General features: G+C 33.0%; 2 protein-coding genes across 2 annotated transcripts in view; one reads left to right on the top strand and one right to left on the bottom strand.

The window, feature by feature from the left end:
* The window catches only part of LOC140670241 (uncharacterized), a 109,235-nt gene that overhangs the window by 85,897 nt on the left and 4,683 nt on the right, over positions 1–18,655 (bottom strand). The gene's annotated exons all lie outside the window — the stretch shown is intronic.
* LOC140670240 (uncharacterized) lies at positions 5,416–6,489 on the top strand. Its single transcript, XM_072900812.1, has one exon. It carries the CDS (start codon positions 5,659–5,661, stop codon positions 6,487–6,489), a length of 831 nt encoding a protein of 276 aa, XP_072756913.1. The 5' UTR covers positions 5,416–5,658.

The raw sequence follows: 18,655 nt of genomic DNA, 5'->3' as shown, positions 1-18,655 counted from the left end.
ATGAGCGCACACGGATTGAGAAAATGTTTTGCAACAAGCACGACACAATGCGAATAATAATTTACCCTGCACGCGATAGGGTAATACAGGGTGAAAAAGATTGCGGGGAGGGAGTACTCTGCAACGAACGATTCCTTCGACCAAGTCGAAATTATATCCCGGCGATATTCCGCGCATTCCTCGCCTACGTATACCGTTGGATGCCTAATTGGAAAAGCACCGGTTTTCAACACATACAGGTACAGTGAACATACATCAACGTATCGTATCTTCTCCGTTCCCGTAATCTCGTAGCGCGTCACAATATTTTCCGTGCGCCCTCCGTAGAAGGAGTGTCGAGGATCGAGCGGTTCGTTGTCTAACATTTGATGACATTGTAAATATTCACGCATCTCAACATTTTCATTTATATCGCGATCAAAGTCGCACTCCCATTTCTCTATCACCCTGTATCCCCGTGTTCGAAGACGCGATGTCGTTGCGACGGTATGCTCATAACGTAAATCGATTGTATCTGTATGATCTGACGAAAACGGTTTATCGCGATTGACTCGAAAACATGCCAGAAACATCCGTGAAATTGTAACACGTAATATTGTGTTACCCCGTTTTCCGCAGACTCGTAGTACCCATCGACAAGCGTGCCATCGGGTAAACGATATGCTGCTCTGCTTCGCCCTGCGTGGAAAATGCGATGACCGAGCTCACGCTCCTTCCACACTAACCACTGTAGAGCTTTGTGCGACTGAATATTTACACGTCTGTAACTACCCGCAGGAATAACACCTATCTCTCTTTCGCGCAAAAAGTTTTTTCTGAATACTCTCATGCACGTAGAAGCAATAGTTGTACATTCCTCGAATGGACACACATCCCCGCGCTGTAAAAAGATCTTTCTAAAAGCCATGCACGCTTGTCTAAGAATATCTATGTCATTACGGCAGTAATCCAATATTTCGTGTTGAAAATCAAACACGTAGTTCGCACGCGTCATCTCCGAGTGCCATGCCAAAAATTTTTCGCGTTCTTTCACCTGCATAAAATCAGGTAAATAATATTGTACATCGGGCAGTGGACCGACATAAGATTGATTATCGATAGTATTAAATAAGTGAGGAAAAATACCTTTATTCGAAATATCCGTCAAACCGAAAGCCTTGGGTAATTCGGATAAACGCATCGGCATATAATTAACACTATCAATAAATTTTGTACGTCCCACCGTTAATACAACTATTTTCGTTCCATTTAAAATTACTTGCGGCTCTAACAAGATACGGTTTTCCACGATATGATGTAAAATAAATTGAGCATCAAACGATTTAGCGTTATGTGCGATACAAATTATTTGTTTAATATATTTTGTCGGACGCGTTACAAAATCTATAAATTCCTGTACGGGATTACGGGATGAAATATATATTCCCGAATCCCGCACCAACGACATCGCACCGAGGTTTCATTTATTTCCGTGCATGACTCACAAATTTGATGAGCGACGCAGAGCGTAGGCACGTGAATTTTTACATTCGTGGTACCTTGGAGCGTTTCGTCTTGCCTCGTCTCAAAGTCGTAAAACACGAATGCTACGCGGCTTTTTTTACGTGCGGGTATACAATTATTTTCGCCGACGTCCCTTCGTTGTTGTTGCTCCCCATTCTCTTCGATAAATTCCGCACAATAAGGATTGGAATTATCGCCGCGCCGAATAGGTAACATATAACAAAAGTGGTTCAGCGATTGTAAAGAATGACACACGGTACAATAAGCCATGTCGCATTCGTGTTGTTTATTTCTTTGAATTAACCGGCCGCAATCGTTACAAAATCGTACAATTTCGCAAACACTTTTTTGCGATTTTCCATCGTATGATTTCCGCGCGCGGTGACGCTCCAAGCACTCACGATTAAAAAATCCCCGTCCACAATTATCGCACCTAATATGCGGCGTATCTGTTTGCTCGCACGGCGGCATCGCGTTACATCGCGGACATTTGTTAGAGCATCGATGCTCCCCCTTATCGGAGCGATAACTTAAATTACACGGAACGCAGTATCCTCGCCCACCCGCGGCGGCCCTTAAATTTAAAATTACGTCGAAATGCTTTATGTCCGGATGAAATAATATATTTAAGCACGTTCTTGTCTCTCGCTGTAGAGAGGCTAAGAATTCAACCCCGTTGTACAACGGTTTACCGCCCCGACCAAAAGTAACGATATTATATATCACTATAGCAATATTATCCCCGGCGAGATATTGTTGAAAGCGTTCGATTTCGGGAATTCCGCTTCCTTCCTCAGGAATCGTGACACCCGCATTCCTCGTAAGTTGCAACGCTAAGTCGCGTTGTAACACAGAGTTTGTCGTCTCACTGCGTTCCATTTTTCATGTAACTCTCCCGTGCGCAAATTTCCACGCTCGTTAAAAATTTGAGCGGATACAAGCGCACAAGGGAAACATGAATTGTCCGAATTGGAAATCGTTAAAATCGAACGCTTAACAATAATATCCCGTGTAAGTGCGTTTCGTCCGCTTCCTTGAGGAGGAGTAACTTTAGAAACGCGGATATTAAACGCTAAAGTTATATCATGACCGTCGCAAATTTGCGCTAACGAACTTACAAGATTCCAAATATTCTCGTAAGTCAAGTCGCGAAATGGTCGGAACGATATACCTGCGGGTCCACGCGTAAAATTTCCAGAATCAAAAGTCATTCCGACGTAATCGCCCGGTACGCACGAACGCGTTACGTACGTGTGAAGTTCCCGAAACGCGTTCTCTAGCCAGTTATATACATTAATCCCCTCGGGTACGGGTCGGATACGAAAACTAATTTCGCGTCCCTCTATACCGAAATTTCTAAATTGGCGCACGTTTTCCGATAATAATACAATACTTCTAAAATTATTTTCTACCTGATCGCCAGTATATATACCCTCCTCTTCTTTTCTATTGGGCTCGTTTTCCACAGCGTCAAGTGTTTCCTCATCTGCATGCGAGTGATTTTCTTCTTCTCCTACGCGTACTTGTTGATGTTGATCTTGTTGAGGTTGTATTTCGCCGCTTCTTCCACCCCCGATCTGTACTGTGAAAAATAAGAACAATTAAATTATTTTGATGAAATATTTCGTAAAATATTTCTCTCTTACGTTTAAATTTTGTTAATAATGTAAAATTGTTACGTTATTATTTAAGCTAACTTACTCGTTTTAATCTTCTCCCTTCAACCTTCTGTTACGCCGGTATATCTTTAGTGATCGTACACCGGTGTGTATGAAATGTCGAAGACGATAATTGTTGAGTAAAAGTTTCCTAGTAAAATTTTTTCAATTAAAATAAAATTTAAACGTAAGAGAAGAACTAAAGAATGTGTTAAGTTATTACCTTCTTCTATCATCGACACGTCATTTATATCATTTTCTTCTTCTTCTTCCTTCTCCTCGTCTTCTGCTTCTTCTTCCACTTCTCTCATTCCTTCTTCCTCTTCTCTCATTTCTTCTTCTTCTTCTTCCTCAGTCATTTCGCCCGATTCTATTTCTGCTTCTTCATTTCCCTCCATCAGGTCTTCATTCCGTACTTCTTCGTTTGCTGCGATGTAATCTAAAAAATATTGTATTATTTTTCTTGTTTAAAAAATCTTTCGCGCTATTTTTTTATTCGTTGTAATATTTTTTACTTACTTGCAATCTGGGAGAATATGACCACTTCGTCAATCGAGCTAACTTCTCCGGAAAGCGGTTCCTCTGTGTCATTCTCTGTGTCCCCCTCCGTTAAATCGATAACAGGAGGTTCTGGAGTTAACACTATGCGTGCCCGTTCTGAAATGTACGGTATTTTAAAATTTGAAAAATAATATTTTGTTTTTCATCAACGCTATAAAATATGTGTTAAAACTTACGTGAAGGACCCGCCTCTGGCGACGTGTCTGCTTGTCGTCTCCTGCGTAAACTTAATCTTCCGGTTCGATCTTCGTTTATTCGAAGGAAACGATTTCCTTCGATTCTGGCGATCGCGATCGGACGCGTTGAGTCTAAAAATTGTTTGATTTAAATAACATATTTTATAATTTTAAACCCGATAAAAGTAAAATTAAAAACTTACCATTCAAATTCTGGAGAAATCGATGAAAATGCAGCCGAAGAAATTCTATGTGCCCACCAGCATCGCTCTCTTTCTCACCAAAACAGATTCGCGATTCGATAACTTCTCCGGCAATATTCAAAAAATTCGCGAAAATTGCAAAAATGTCCTAGGCGGAATAATACTGCGAGCACCACGCTAGGACACTCTCCAGCGAACTTTCCGAAGACACTATAATTTTTTTCGTCGTCGTTTGTTAATCCCGATAACAATTTGTCAAATTTCTGGCCGCATAAACTCTGTGCCAGTGAAAGGCAAATTTCTACAACGTTTTTAAGATTCGACATGATAATTAATTATTTGCACTGTAACTCGCGCGATGGATAAAATTCAAATTCGGAACTTAAAATGTACATTTTCCAATACGGAGAACCATATTTATACATTTTAAAGAAAACGGCTCTTTAGGAAGAGGGGAAAATTCTTTGATTTTGTATTGGTCGGATTGTTAAACAAAATGCGATAGGACAATACAATGCAAAACTTTCGAAAGAATGTTTTATTATTATATTTTCTTCTTTTATGATGGATTAACGGTAAGTTCAAAGAAAGTTTTGGAAATAATCTATTTCCCGCGTTTACATTTCTTTTTTGTTACGTATAATAAACGAATATTCCTTTTTTGTTACGTGAAGTAATCTTTATTATTTTCTTTATTTCCTCGTCGCCTCGTTATAAGAAATATGTCGTGAAAAAATTTCGGTAATCTTTATTATTTTCTTTATTTTCTCGCCGACTATTTATAAGAAATATATCGTGAAAAAAATTTCAGAAAAACCAACAAGCAATAAACGCTTATTCCTTTCTTTTTGTTACGCAAAGTAATCTTTATTATTTTCTTTATTTTCTCGGCGGCACGTTATAAGAAATATGTCGTGAAAAAAATTTTGGAAAAAACCAACAAGCAATGAACACTTATTCTTTTTCTTTTTGTTTCGCTAAGTAATCTTTATTATTTTCTTTATTTTCCCGGCGGCTAGCTATAAGAAATATGTCGTGAAAAAATTTTGGAAAAACCAACAAGCAATAAATAAATATCTTTTTTTTTTTTTATAACTTTTATATGTGACACGTTTTGTTTTTTCTTGGCACTCTTTAGAATTTCTTTCTCTAAATTTATATATATTGAATACAATTTTATTTATTTATATATATATATATATGAAAAATTTTCCTTTATTATATTTTTCACGATTTTTGTAAAACTACGTTATAAAAATATTATTCTCTGAACTTTAGATGCGACACAGACAAGCTATGGAGAGTAACGTACATTTTTATAATCTATTTTTTAAATTGATTTAAAATTCCATACACATATAATTTTTTATTATTCTGCGCGCGCATTTTCCCCACCGCATTTCTATTTCATCTTTCTAATTTAAGTATTCGGGAAAATTAAGTTCAGTCGTTTCCTGCCATCCGAACTAGCAAGTTCAACTGTAAAAGTTCGTTGTTTTCGTTTGTATTCTGTGCGTGATTATTCGAACTTCGATTTTCTACGCAGAAGCAGCTATCATGGACAATCGTAAGGAAATTTCAAATTTCAAGAAATCCTTGTATTCAGTCAGCGCTTCTAAGTCAGAATGCAATTTCGTGGGAAAAATCGAACTGCAACGTATGTTGTTATCTACAACATATGGCCTGAATTCATCCTATACGAAGAAAATTCATGTGGGCCTTATGGCGTCGGATGGACAGGAACTGGATTTTCTACCGATTGTTAAATTATCATCTCATAGCGCTGAAGGAATTTGCTTCGATATGGAATCGTGGCAGAAATTTCAAGAAAACATGGAACAGATGTCTTTGTACTTAAACGGTGATAAAATTGAACAAAGTACGATTATCATCGACAAAATAATTATAAATTTTACTACCGCATATGGTGCTAGAGCTGTGCTAGTAGCGTATCGCGAAAATGTGCAAGAAGATCTTCCTTCCGAAAACATCGAGGATACGAACGCAAACGGGCCTACACCGAAAAAACGGAAAACTTACAGCGTTGCGATAATAATGCAGAGAGCAACCTTTCTGGGACTGGAAAATATAGTTGGATGTGTAAACGCTCGTTTGAATCAACTAAATTTAATTTCCAACAGTGTCAACGAATGTGCGCGATATCTAATGAACGAAATAGAGATAAATCTTCCTATCAATAGTAACATTAATAGCAGTATTATAAAACTTCTGATCAATAGTAATAGCAAGAAAATAGAACGTAACGTTCGCATTCAGCTAAAAGATTTATCATTTCTCGATATATACTTTGAAATAACATTTTTAGAAATAATCTCGCTTTACCTCAATCAAATTGTACATATGATAGTAACAAAACGAAAATTATAATCATTATCCCAGAAATATTTTATTCAATTATTCATTTTGTAAAAACTTCTTGAATAATTTTGATTTTGTAAAAAATTTTAAATATAAACGTTACATATTTGTACATTTAAATCTATTCTCGATTTCTTTCACCCACTCCTCTTTCCCATTTTACATATAAGTAGTTCCGTTACTTTTATTGTTGAAAGGGGATGTTCCGCAACCTCTTTCAACAATAGGCGCTCATCGTAATATAAGACACCGATAATACTATTTCTTTCGTTGCGTCATACCATCGCGTTTGACAGAACCTGCACGTTCCTGTGTTATTATCTTTTTTTCATTTTCACAGGCATGACGTTATACGTGGTCAACTACCATGTGACGTCATTTGTTTTGACGGGCCATACCTGCCCCACGTGCAGAACGCGCTTTTCCGTCCCACCACCGTCTCCGTAACCGATATCGCCCAAGAGCCATACCTGCCCCGCTTGCAGAACGTCAAAGCGCTTTTTACTCCCTTCACCAGCACCGTAACCGATATCGGCCCAAGAGTCATACCTGCCCCACTACGTAACATAAATGCCTTATCTAACCTTTACTCTAGTAAGTTCTTATTTAGCTCAACACACCAGGACCAGGATCAGCAATACGAAGGACCCAGGTTCAAGTCCCGAGAAAATCAGAAAATTTTTCCAAAAAATAAATTTTTCTTTCCTGAGCACGAACCCTTCCCCCACCACCACCACTTTTTTTTCTGTCAGTCCCGGTGGTGGTGGGGGAAAACACCAGACACCCCCCGCGGTGCCCGAGGGCGCGGTGGTGGGGGTTTGTTTTGACGGGCCATACCTGCCCCATTACTACTTAAGTATAATCTCTTAAAAAAACACAGAAAAAATTGTTTTATCACATTTTTTTCTTTTAACATTAATGTAATAATTGTGCGTTTTTATATATTTTTCAATATGAATATAAATTATAAAATATAAGTGTTGCAATAATAACTATATGCAGGCTGCTTTTGTGACAAAATCAAAATGATCAAAATTAATGAAATTTCAGATATGATCAATTACAGTGCAAGATCATTTTAATATGGATCATTTTGATTCTGTCGCGAATACAGCCGCAGTAAGATAACTAATGTATATCTATATATTATATGCATAACGTCAATTTTATATTTTTATATATTATTTATATTATGCATTAGATATATTAAATCGTGATGTTATTACATTATATTAAATCCCTTTCGGAATTTGCTATTTAACGTTATATATATATTCATAATAATTAATATTATTACAATAAAATTTGTTGTTATTTTTGGAATCACAATCAGAATCACAAAACTTGTCAAGCAAGAATAGAAGCAAACAAACCGCCGATTTAAACGACGATGATTTAGGTATAATATTAGTAAATTATATTTTTTTATTACATTATATACATTGTATATATACATTATTATATTATATATTAATATTTTAACGTTGTAAATTCACATTCATAATTATACAAAATCTTTTTTGGCATTTGTTATCTAATGTATAATACATATATTCATGATAATAATTAATATTATTACAATAAAATCTTTCGTTATTTTTAGAATCAGAATCACAAAACTTGTCAACTAGAAGCAAGCAACAAACTGATGCCGATCTAAGCGATGATGATTTCGGTATTAGTAATTTATATTTGTTTTGTTATGTTTTGAATTAAGATATACTTTATAATATAATAGATCTTCGATATGTAATATATTCATTTTTAATATTGGCTAGTATTGTCATTTCGTATTGTGAATTTTTATAATTGTGTATATAAAATTCACATTTTATCTATATGTTTTTATAAGCATATAAGTACAATATTTTCATTGATTTACAGAAACTAAAAATTTTCGCCGATTTGTTATTAAAAAACTAACAGCTTTGGAGATAAAAATGAGTATTATACAAAAAAATCAAAAGTTTAATTCACAAAGACAACCAATTAGTAACTTGGATTTAGAAGAAAATCAAATTGATATTTTCCTAAATCTACCACGCAAAAATAAAGATGAACTTGAAGCAGTGGAAATAAAGTTAAACAGCAACTTAATTTATAGAAAACTAATGATAAGTTATATCTCTATTTTTTTATAAAATACCATCATACTGCGCCGGCTCTATATTGCCTTTGTATTTTCTTTTATTTATAATTTATTCGAAAGAATTTTTTTATTTGTTTTTTATTTATATAAAATAATTTTAAATATAGAATAATTTTAGTTATACTTTTAATATTCTACATAAAATAAATTTATGAAAATAATTGTAATTCAATAATATTATAAAACAACTGAAAAATATTGTGAATGTAAATGTTTATACGTTAAAAAAATGATATATAATATAGATAGATAAATATTAAGGGGCAAGAGAATTTTATTACAAACATTTTAAAGTCGCATATTATTATTACTTTAGGACTAACATATTAACATTTTCATAAAAGTTTATTTGTATTTAGTTTTCCACCATAATAATTTTCTACTTTTCTCAAGATTGCATTTCTCAAGATTTGAGTTTTCATCACATATCTCCATTTTAGCATAATTAATAGAAAGCTTTTTAAAGTAAAACTAAGTCATTCAATAACACTATAAAATATTCAACTGATATTAATAGTATAATAATATATTAATTATAGATTAAACAATTGGCTCGAATTGTATGCCATCAAGATAAGAAAACTTCATGCATTCGGCTTATGAGGCAGATTTTTTCAAACGAGTTGGCAATGAAGTACAGTTGGTATGGAGCAAAGAAGAAAAATATCTTCTCAGACCTACAATTGTGTAAAGTAATCATGTGTAAGTAAAATTAATTCATCAGAATTGCAATTTTGAATTATTTAACGGCATAATTTTTTATACTAATAATATATATACATTTATAAATATCTAGTGCAATTTACTTATTGAATTAAGAAACTTTTTTTTACAAATATTGATATTTTAAGCAATTTTTTTATATTGACATTGAAACAAATTTGTTCTTATATTTTGTAATTGAACAAATTGTTTTGAAAGTAATTAATATTTACAAATTACTAATGTTAAAAAATTAATACCTTTCAGATGTGATAAGAAACTCTAATGCAAATGCAACAGATGATCAAATATCAGCTCCGATAAAAATATGGTTGACTCACGCAAAAGAAGCTGCAAAAGAAGCTGCAAAAAATAATGAATAAATTTGAAGTCTTATTTTCAGTCTGCATTTTTGTTTCGGCAAAGTTTTAATTTTCATTTATTAAAAATATAGTACTTTAAAGTTTTTATTTGATATCATACACGAAGACTAAGCTAAGTTTGAAAAATTTCATAAAAACATTGATTTTATAATCGTTTAATATTTACTATAAACTTTTGATTTATTATTATAATAATCTTAGTTTTTCTTTGAATGAAGATCTTTTATCAAATTTATTTAGAAACTTTTATTTGAAAATAATTTTAAGTATATAATTATTTCTTTATTATTATTATTATTTTTCTTCTCCGGCCAGCGGGCCTTATAAGTCGCGGCTCCCCTCCTCCTCCGCATTCAAGCTCTGCAGGCTGTTACGCCTTTGATTCCTAAAGTTTTTCAACTAGTTAATATATACAGGGTGTCCCAGAACAACCTTCCGTCCGTAAAATGACGTATTTCTGATACAATTTTAAGATAATTTTTCCTTTACCAAAATTGATTTGAAGCGTAGTTTTTGAGTTATAAGCAAAAATAGTTAGCAAATCACACGTCAAGTACAGAAGGCAGGCAGGAGCCGCGCGACGCACCGCGAGCGCGGGCGCAGCTGACCGTCCGACGAGTGATTACCGCCGCATGAGTCGCTAACTATTTTATCTTATAACATAAAATTATGCTTTAAATAAAATTTTGGTAAAGAAGAAAATGTCTTATAATTAAGTCAGGAATAAGTGTTCCTTAAAATAACGTTGAACGCTGCGATCAGCTGATTGTTACACGCGATGTGTCTCTCAGCTGAGCCGGAAAATCAATATATCGATCGGTTTGAAGTTGTCGACAATCGAAGGAGCATCGCCGTCGCGGTGACGGTTATTTTTCTCTTTCTCTCACTCACTCTGTCCCTTTCTTTTACGCACACACTCAACATACACACATCGCGTGTAGCAATCAGCGTCCGACGGTCGGCGATCCGGAACAACTTCTGGTCATTAAAGTAACGTTATTTTAAGGAACACTTATTCCTGACGTAATTATAAGACATTTTCTTCTTTACCAAAATTTTATTTAAAGCATAATTTTAGATAAAATAGTTAGCGACTCATACGGCGGTAATCACTCATCGGACGATCAGCTGCGCCCGCATTCGCGATGCGCCGCGCCGCTCCTGCCTGCCTTCTATACTCGACGTGTGATTTGCTATTTTTGCTTATAACTCAAAAACTACGCTTCAAATCAAATTTTGGTAAAGGAAAAATTGTCTTAGAATTGTGTCAGAAATACGTCATTTTACGGACGAAAGGTTGTTCTGGGACACCCTATATATATATATATATATATATTTATCATAGATATATATATATATATATATATGTGTTCACTACGTGCAATATATAATTATATGTGTGTATTAAATATATACCATATATGTTATAAAAAAAACGATTAAATATACGCAATATGTTGTATAAAAACGATTAAATATACGCAATATATGATGTTGTATAAAAACAATTAAATATATGTGCAATATATGTGATATAAAAACGAGAGAAATTTTTTTTATTAAAAAGTAGATATTTTATATAAAAATAAATAAAATGTGAAATTTTTATCTAAAGCTTTGTTCATAAATTTTACTAAATAATTTCACATTTTTATTTATTTTTTATATACCTATATATTTCAACTATCTTCTACATATATGTATATTCATATAATTTATTAGTAATATGCTTAAAATATTCTACAAATATACCATTAATATACCAAGAGATATTCTAGTAACACTGGTTATATGATCAAAATATTTTGTTAATATACTTATGATATACCAAGAAATATTCTCAGTATATACTGAGTCGGCTTCTAGTGCAGACATTAGAACATCCTCCGTACATTCAAAAAATATCGTAGTATGTATTTCGAATATTAATGGGATATACGCAATCTACGTTTAAGATATCCTGTGTATATGCTCTGAATCTACCTATGCTGTCTGGGTTAATTATAAGTTAAAGACTAATAAAAATATACAGTATTCGTATCTTAAAAAACACATTAATAAGTATGCACATTTAGTATCTAATATATATATAATATATAATATTACATATTTTATTTTAAATTTTAGATTTTGTACAACATTTGAAAAAAAGGAATTAATAATTGCAAATTGCCCACATCCAAAATTCAAATTAAATTGGTTAACTGGGGGAAAAAAAGTTAGCTGAGAGCTTCTTGAAAGATTTGTTAGACATTCGCTCCAATGAAAATTCTCCAAACTTAAATAAAAATGATAATTACGACGATTTTTTTATCTTTCATCGGCAATCGACATCAATTCCGGAGTTTGGAGAAGAAGAACTTTAGCGATTTTTAAAATCAAAAAGATCTGATGTCAAACTATTAAAAGACTTTCCGAAATTTAAAAAATTATTTATTCAATTTAATACGGCTTTACCAAGCAGTGCATCTGTGGAAAGATTGTTTAGTATTGGTAATTCTGTATTATCACCTTATAAAGGTCGCTTAAACGATGATATTGTACTATATCAACTTTTATTAAAAATAACTTTTAATAAAAAATATCATAAAATATAAAACTTAACATATATTTTGTAATTTAGGTAAGTCTACATATCCTATATCCAGATAATCCAGATATAATTACATGCATTTTAAGAATAATTATAAGTTTAAAATTATGGTGATAAAATTTTTAAGCATAAAATTGAAGATAAATTTTTATTTGCTTTATTTCATTTCCCGTTAGTATTAAAAAAGTAACGAGAAAAGTAACGAATTGTTACTTTTTGAGTAACGGTAATGGTAACTAGTTACTTTTGATAATAAGTAACTAATAATGGTAACTAGTTATTATTTTAACTCGGTAACGAGTAACGGTATTAGTTACTTTTTAAAAGTAACTTTCCCATCCCTGATATATATATACAGGATGTTCGAAATCACTTGTGCTAACGCTCGTGAGCAGGTAGGGCACAGTAAACTCAGCAAAAAAATCTTATACCATTTTGCGATTTTCGCAATAATTATTGAGAAATTAATTTACAAAGATCGGCAAATCCGGCGCGAGTATCAGTCCGCCGCAAAAAAGATGGCGAGAAGGATGGCCCACTGCAAAAAAGATGGCGAGAAGGACGGCCCACCGCTAGGCCGGTCGCTAAATAATAATCACTAATCTATTGTTCTTATCAACGTTTCTCGTCTATGCCTCTGGTAACCGCGAGGCAATGGCGCCTATTTACGTCGCGCGCGCTTAGCGACCGTCCTTAGGACCGTCCTTTTCGCCATCTTTTTTGCAACGGGCTGATACTCGCGTCGGATTTGCCGATCTTTGTAAATTAATTTCTCAATAATTATTCCAAAAATCGCAAAATGGTATAAGACTTTTTGCTCAGTTTACTGTGCCCTACCTGCTCACGGCGTTGGCACAAGTGCTCTGGAACACCCTTGTATATATATATATATATATATATATATATATATATATATGCACGCGCGCGCGCACGCACACACACACACACCCACACACACACACACACACACACACACACACACACACACACACATAATAAATAGCGCACGTTACGCGCGCTTGTGATGCTCTGTCTTCTAAAAAAATTTAATTATGTTAATAAAGTTTTAATTAATAAAATGTAATGATTCTGTTTTTGAATATCTTCAACAAATAAAATCCAAAGATGCGTAAGGATGCTCGCGAATAATAAACAAATAACAATCCTTTCATCAGTTTATATTTTTCTTATAAATTTTCATTTTCTAACGATTATTTGTAAGAAAAATATATGTTAAATTAAATTCTACATATTTGTAATAATAAGAACTAAGAATACAAAACACAAGGGACAACAAGTTAATAGAATAATCATAATTGTCTAAAAAGATGAGTCCACAAAGCACTTTAGCAATTATAAGATAAGATATTAGCTCTTTATATAAATTGTCCTTGTTAATAAATAATTTGATAACAGGCTAAAAAATGATCTCTTGAAGATGTATACAGTAAATATTAAGTTGGACTTGCTATTTCAATACAGAGATGAAACATAAAAAAATGAGCAATATTGTCTTCTCTTTTTAAGATTCTCGTCTTGAGAATCAAATAAAGAGATTTATTTCATTTAGATGCTCCAATTGATTGCTACGTAGACTTATCTTTCAAGCAGTTAAGATTATTTTATTAATTTGTTCGTTTTGTTCTGTATTCTTATTGTTGGCAAAATATTAAAGTTAACATACTACTTTTTTAAAGGATGTTATTATTTTCCGCGCATATATTTGTAAATAAGTGCAAAAATAAATATCAAAATCGATTAAAATCAATCAGATAGTAGCAACAATATGATAATCACAAAAACTAAATTCTTTTATTAATTCTATTTTAATATACGATATACTCTTATATAGAAATGTGTGTAAAAATAACTTACTTTCTTATATTATAAAAAAATTTTAAAAAACAATTTTATATATATAACTATAGAAATATAGAAGAATAAGAAAAATATTATATATATAATTACATATATAAAATAATAAGAAAGTCATTAAAGTAAATGAATTTTAAATATATAGATTTTTTCTTTCTTTCTTCATTTAATAAATTGAAAAAATTAAGCTTATGTAAAAAATGCAAGCTGTTTGCTAGTGTTTATAAAAAATTATTTTCTTATTTAAAAAATTTTGAACAATTATACGTTCGTATAATTACTGTATTAAATTACGATTATATGAAAAACAAATAAGATAAAAACCACAGACCAATTTTGTTCAAACTAATTCAGTTTCTGTGCTCAAGATACATAAAATATGTAAGTTTAGAAAGATCTATAAAATGGTTCGAATATTAACAAAAAATAAATATTTGAATAAACTTTATTCGTAAATCAAGTAATCAAGTAATTAAATAACTCTTGATAAATGTAAAATAAAAATCTTTAACAAATATATTTTGACTTTTGTTAAATTATTTTGTAAAATAAATAATTAACTATTAATTAATTGTAAAATTAATAATTAAATCATTAAATATATAAGTAAAGTATATAAGTAAAAATAGTCAAGTTAAAAACATATTTCTTCTTTTATATCTCTTTATCATATTTGAAAAAATAATATTGATATTTGATAAAAAAGTGAACATATGATTACATATATTACACAGATCTTTATTTCAAATACCTATGTGAGTATTTCTGATGTAAATTTTATAAGCACCAATGTAGGGCTGCTAACATCATTAAGAATCATCGCCGCGTGTTAAAATTGCTGATTTTATTAAAATTTCCTGAGCGCCGTATGCGGCTACTGATGAAATCGAATATTCGGTTACAAATGTACGCGACATACCATAAGATACAAATTTGGCTAAATGTAAACATATTCAGAACGCCGATAGTACGGATGTTTAAGCTAAAAATTTAACGTTTTGCGTGAGGACAGTTGTCTTTTTACACGCCAGCTTTTAATTTTATCAGCTGTGAAAAGCAAGCATTCTTACTAACTCTTATGTTATGCACAACCTCTACTCTTTTTTTTACCGAGAAGTTACCTAGCCCCGTTGGAGTTGTCATAAAGTATCAAACCGTGAACAAGTAAAGATTCTAAAATGACGTGTGCAAGTTTTAATGCCTTTTTACGAGATGCCATCATTAGTTGACTCGATCTTTGCTCGTGAATGGCGTCAAATGGCATAGTGGGGGAAGGATCTAGCTCTCCAATTGATAAGAATTGTATTAGACCTGACGGCTTTCAAGAATGTAATATGTATAATATTTAATTTTTAATAATCTCATAAAATTCAAAAGACATCCAATATAATGAAAGAGGGTAAATATTCTATAGACATCCAATGATTATCCAGAGGACATTTATATTTTATTATAATACCTAAGATTTCGAAATTATATCAAATATGTTACATAATTGAAAGTAATCATGTATGCATATTAAATTTGTTGGAAATAAATCTACATTCGATCAACGCGCCAAATCACTGCGTACGTTATTATATATATTAGTTTTTAGTTTTAACTATATTATATATTAGTTTTTAGTTTTAACTAGTGCCGCTATGAGCCGTATATACATGCGCAGAGCGTCAAGTGTTTAATATTTTTTTGTCATGTTTCATATACTAGTACGTTTTAATGGCGAATATATGCTGCGTGGAAGATACGTGTGTATTTTTGTACTTGTGGCATAAATAAAACCCATAAAACCCAACAAGTTATGAGCCCAGAGTGATTCCACTGCGAGTCTGGTTAAAAATTAAGTAAAAACAAAAATGGCTTAAATTGGAAACATGAACAGTATCGGAAAATTAACCGAGACAAACTATGAATCCTGGAAAGTGCAAATGCGTAGCATACTGACCTGCAACGATCTATGGGATTATATGAGTGAGAAAAGACGGCGGAGAACCAGGCCACGTGAGAAACTAAAGACGGCAAGGCTTTGGCGATGATCTTGTTGTGTATGTCAACAGGTCAGTTGAATCATATAAAGAAGGCCGAATCTTCTAATGAAGCATGGAAAAGTCTAGAAGGATTGTACGAGTCAAAGGGACCTATGAGAAAAGCCACGTTGTATAAACAAATATATCGCTAAAGAAAGATTCGAGTCAGACAATAACGGAATACATGCATACATTTCAACGAAAACTTGAACAACTTGAAGAGGCTGGAATGAAAATTCCTCAGGATTTACAATCGGTAATGTTGTTAAACTCATTATCATCCGAATATGAGAGCTTCTGCATAGCTATCGAGTCACGTAATGATTTACTGACGGTGGAATCCTTAAAATCAAAGTTGATCGAGCAAGAGGCGAGACATCTTGAACAGATCGATAAGAACGACGCTGATAATAACGCGCTGTCTGTGAAGGAGAAAAGAAGAGTTAACCACGATCCTCGACATGTGGAGGAAGAATCACCCGAAGCAGCACATGCAAAAATTCGACGGAAGTTGCTATAATTGTGGTAAAAACGGACATAAAGCAATTGACTGCAGAGCTAAGAAAAAGAATAACGCAGTTAAACACGTGGAAGATGCCATGCCAGCGGTTGTGATAAACGCTAATTCGCTCAAATCAACGAAGTGGTGTCTTGATAGTGGTGCTACAAAGCACATGTGTTACAATCCGGAAAAATTCCACATTATTTCAGATGACAAAACGCGAAAAGTATACACCGCGACAGAACAATGCGTAAAATCTACCGGTTCAAGTGAGATAAAATTAAACGTGAAGCTTCAAGGCAGTGCTACGAACAAAATTAAACTGTGTGATACAATGCTCGTTCCCGAGTTTCGAAATAATTTATTGTCTGTATCTCAAATGACTGACAAAAATTATACAGTGACTTTTTATAAAAATTGCGCGAAAGTGAAGCGTCCAAATAACTCTGCAGCGATGATTCCTAAACGTGATGGTGAACTATATGTCATTGATGAAATTGAGTCATCGTCAAGGGCACATGCATCATCTTCAATTGAAATTCAACGACTAGACTCAAACTATGGCACGAAAGGTTCGGTCATTTAAATTTCAACGATTTGGGACGTGTTCGAAAACAAGTTCAGTTATTGCCAGTAAAACGAGTGCAGTTGGCGGCAGTGAAAATTACTGGTGCTGCGTTTCGATTCTACTGCCAGTAAAAGCCAGTAATGTTAAGAATAAAGGTAAGAGAAAACAGATGAACGATCTCAATAAATATAATTTTCCATTAAAGGAAAAGAAGTGTTGCAGAGGGTATATAAGTATTTATTAAATATTCTTAAAATGCTAAATACATTACGTTAAATTTATATATAACTCATACATAGGTGATATACTTACTATAAGAACAAATCTATTCTAACCTCTGATTTATTCCTTGTTTTCTTTCTCTTCTTTATTTTGTGTATTTAAAGTTATAAAATTGAGTATTTAAATATTCAATTTTAATACTTTAAATACATAAAATACATAAAATGATAATTTAACCAAATAACTATATTTTCTGTAAAGGACGTATACAAATATAGTTATATACCTAAAATGTGATTTAAATTTGATATCTGTGTACAACAACATGCTCCAAATAATTTCTAATTTTTTATACTCTCCTCTCATTTTTGTCATTATATTCATTATGATATCTAATACCTCTTCAAGGTCATCACTGTCACTTGAAGAGGCACTAGTAGAAGATTCGAAAATAACATTGTCGAGTAAAATATATTCTTCCATAATTATATTTTAATAATTTTTCCCAATATGAGTTAATTGATAAATTATTGTTTTTTATATTTAAGTCCTTTTCCTTTAATGAAAAATTATATTTATTGGAATCGTTCACCTGTTTTCTCTTACTTTTACTCTTAACTTTACTGGCTTTTACTGACAGTAGAATCGAAACGCAGCACCAGTAATTTTTACTGCTACCAACTGCACTCGTTTTACTGGCAGTAACTGAACTTGTTTTCGAACACGTCCTTGAAAAAAATGAACATAAACGAAATGGCGATTGGACTCAACGTAAATACAAGAGAAGAAAATTTCGACTGCGAGATATGTCATTTGGATAAGATACATCAATTACCATTTAAGGTGTCAGAAAACAGAGCGAAGGATGTACTAGGAGTTGTGCACTCGAGGAGAAGAGGATCCCCGTCGAGTGCGGAGAAGGAGTTTCCCCCGGCGGAGATGGTCCCAAAGGTAGAGATGACCCCTGTTGTGGAGTGGGGGGGTCATTTTGACGCCCCCCCAGGGGTTGTTGAGGTAGAGGCCACCTCCATAATGGAGGTGGTGGAGGAGTCCCCCCACCTAGGGGAATCTGGACCCTTTCATCCAAGCAGATGAGGGGTCGTAGGGGATCAGGAAGGGGCAAGACATAGTCTTCTCCCCCTCTCCCCCACGGG

The sequence above is a fragment of the Anoplolepis gracilipes genome, chromosome 10 (assembly GCF_047496725.1).
Source record: "Anoplolepis gracilipes chromosome 10, ASM4749672v1, whole genome shotgun sequence".
NCBI lineage: Eukaryota > Metazoa > Arthropoda > Insecta > Hymenoptera > Formicidae > Anoplolepis > Anoplolepis gracilipes.
This window is presented reverse-complemented; position numbering and strand designations above follow the sequence as displayed.

Coding starts and splice junctions, on each gene's coding strand:
- LOC140670240 (XM_072900812.1), top strand. CDS start 5,659: ATGGACAATCGTAAGGAAATTTCAAATTTCAAGAAATCCTTGTATTCA.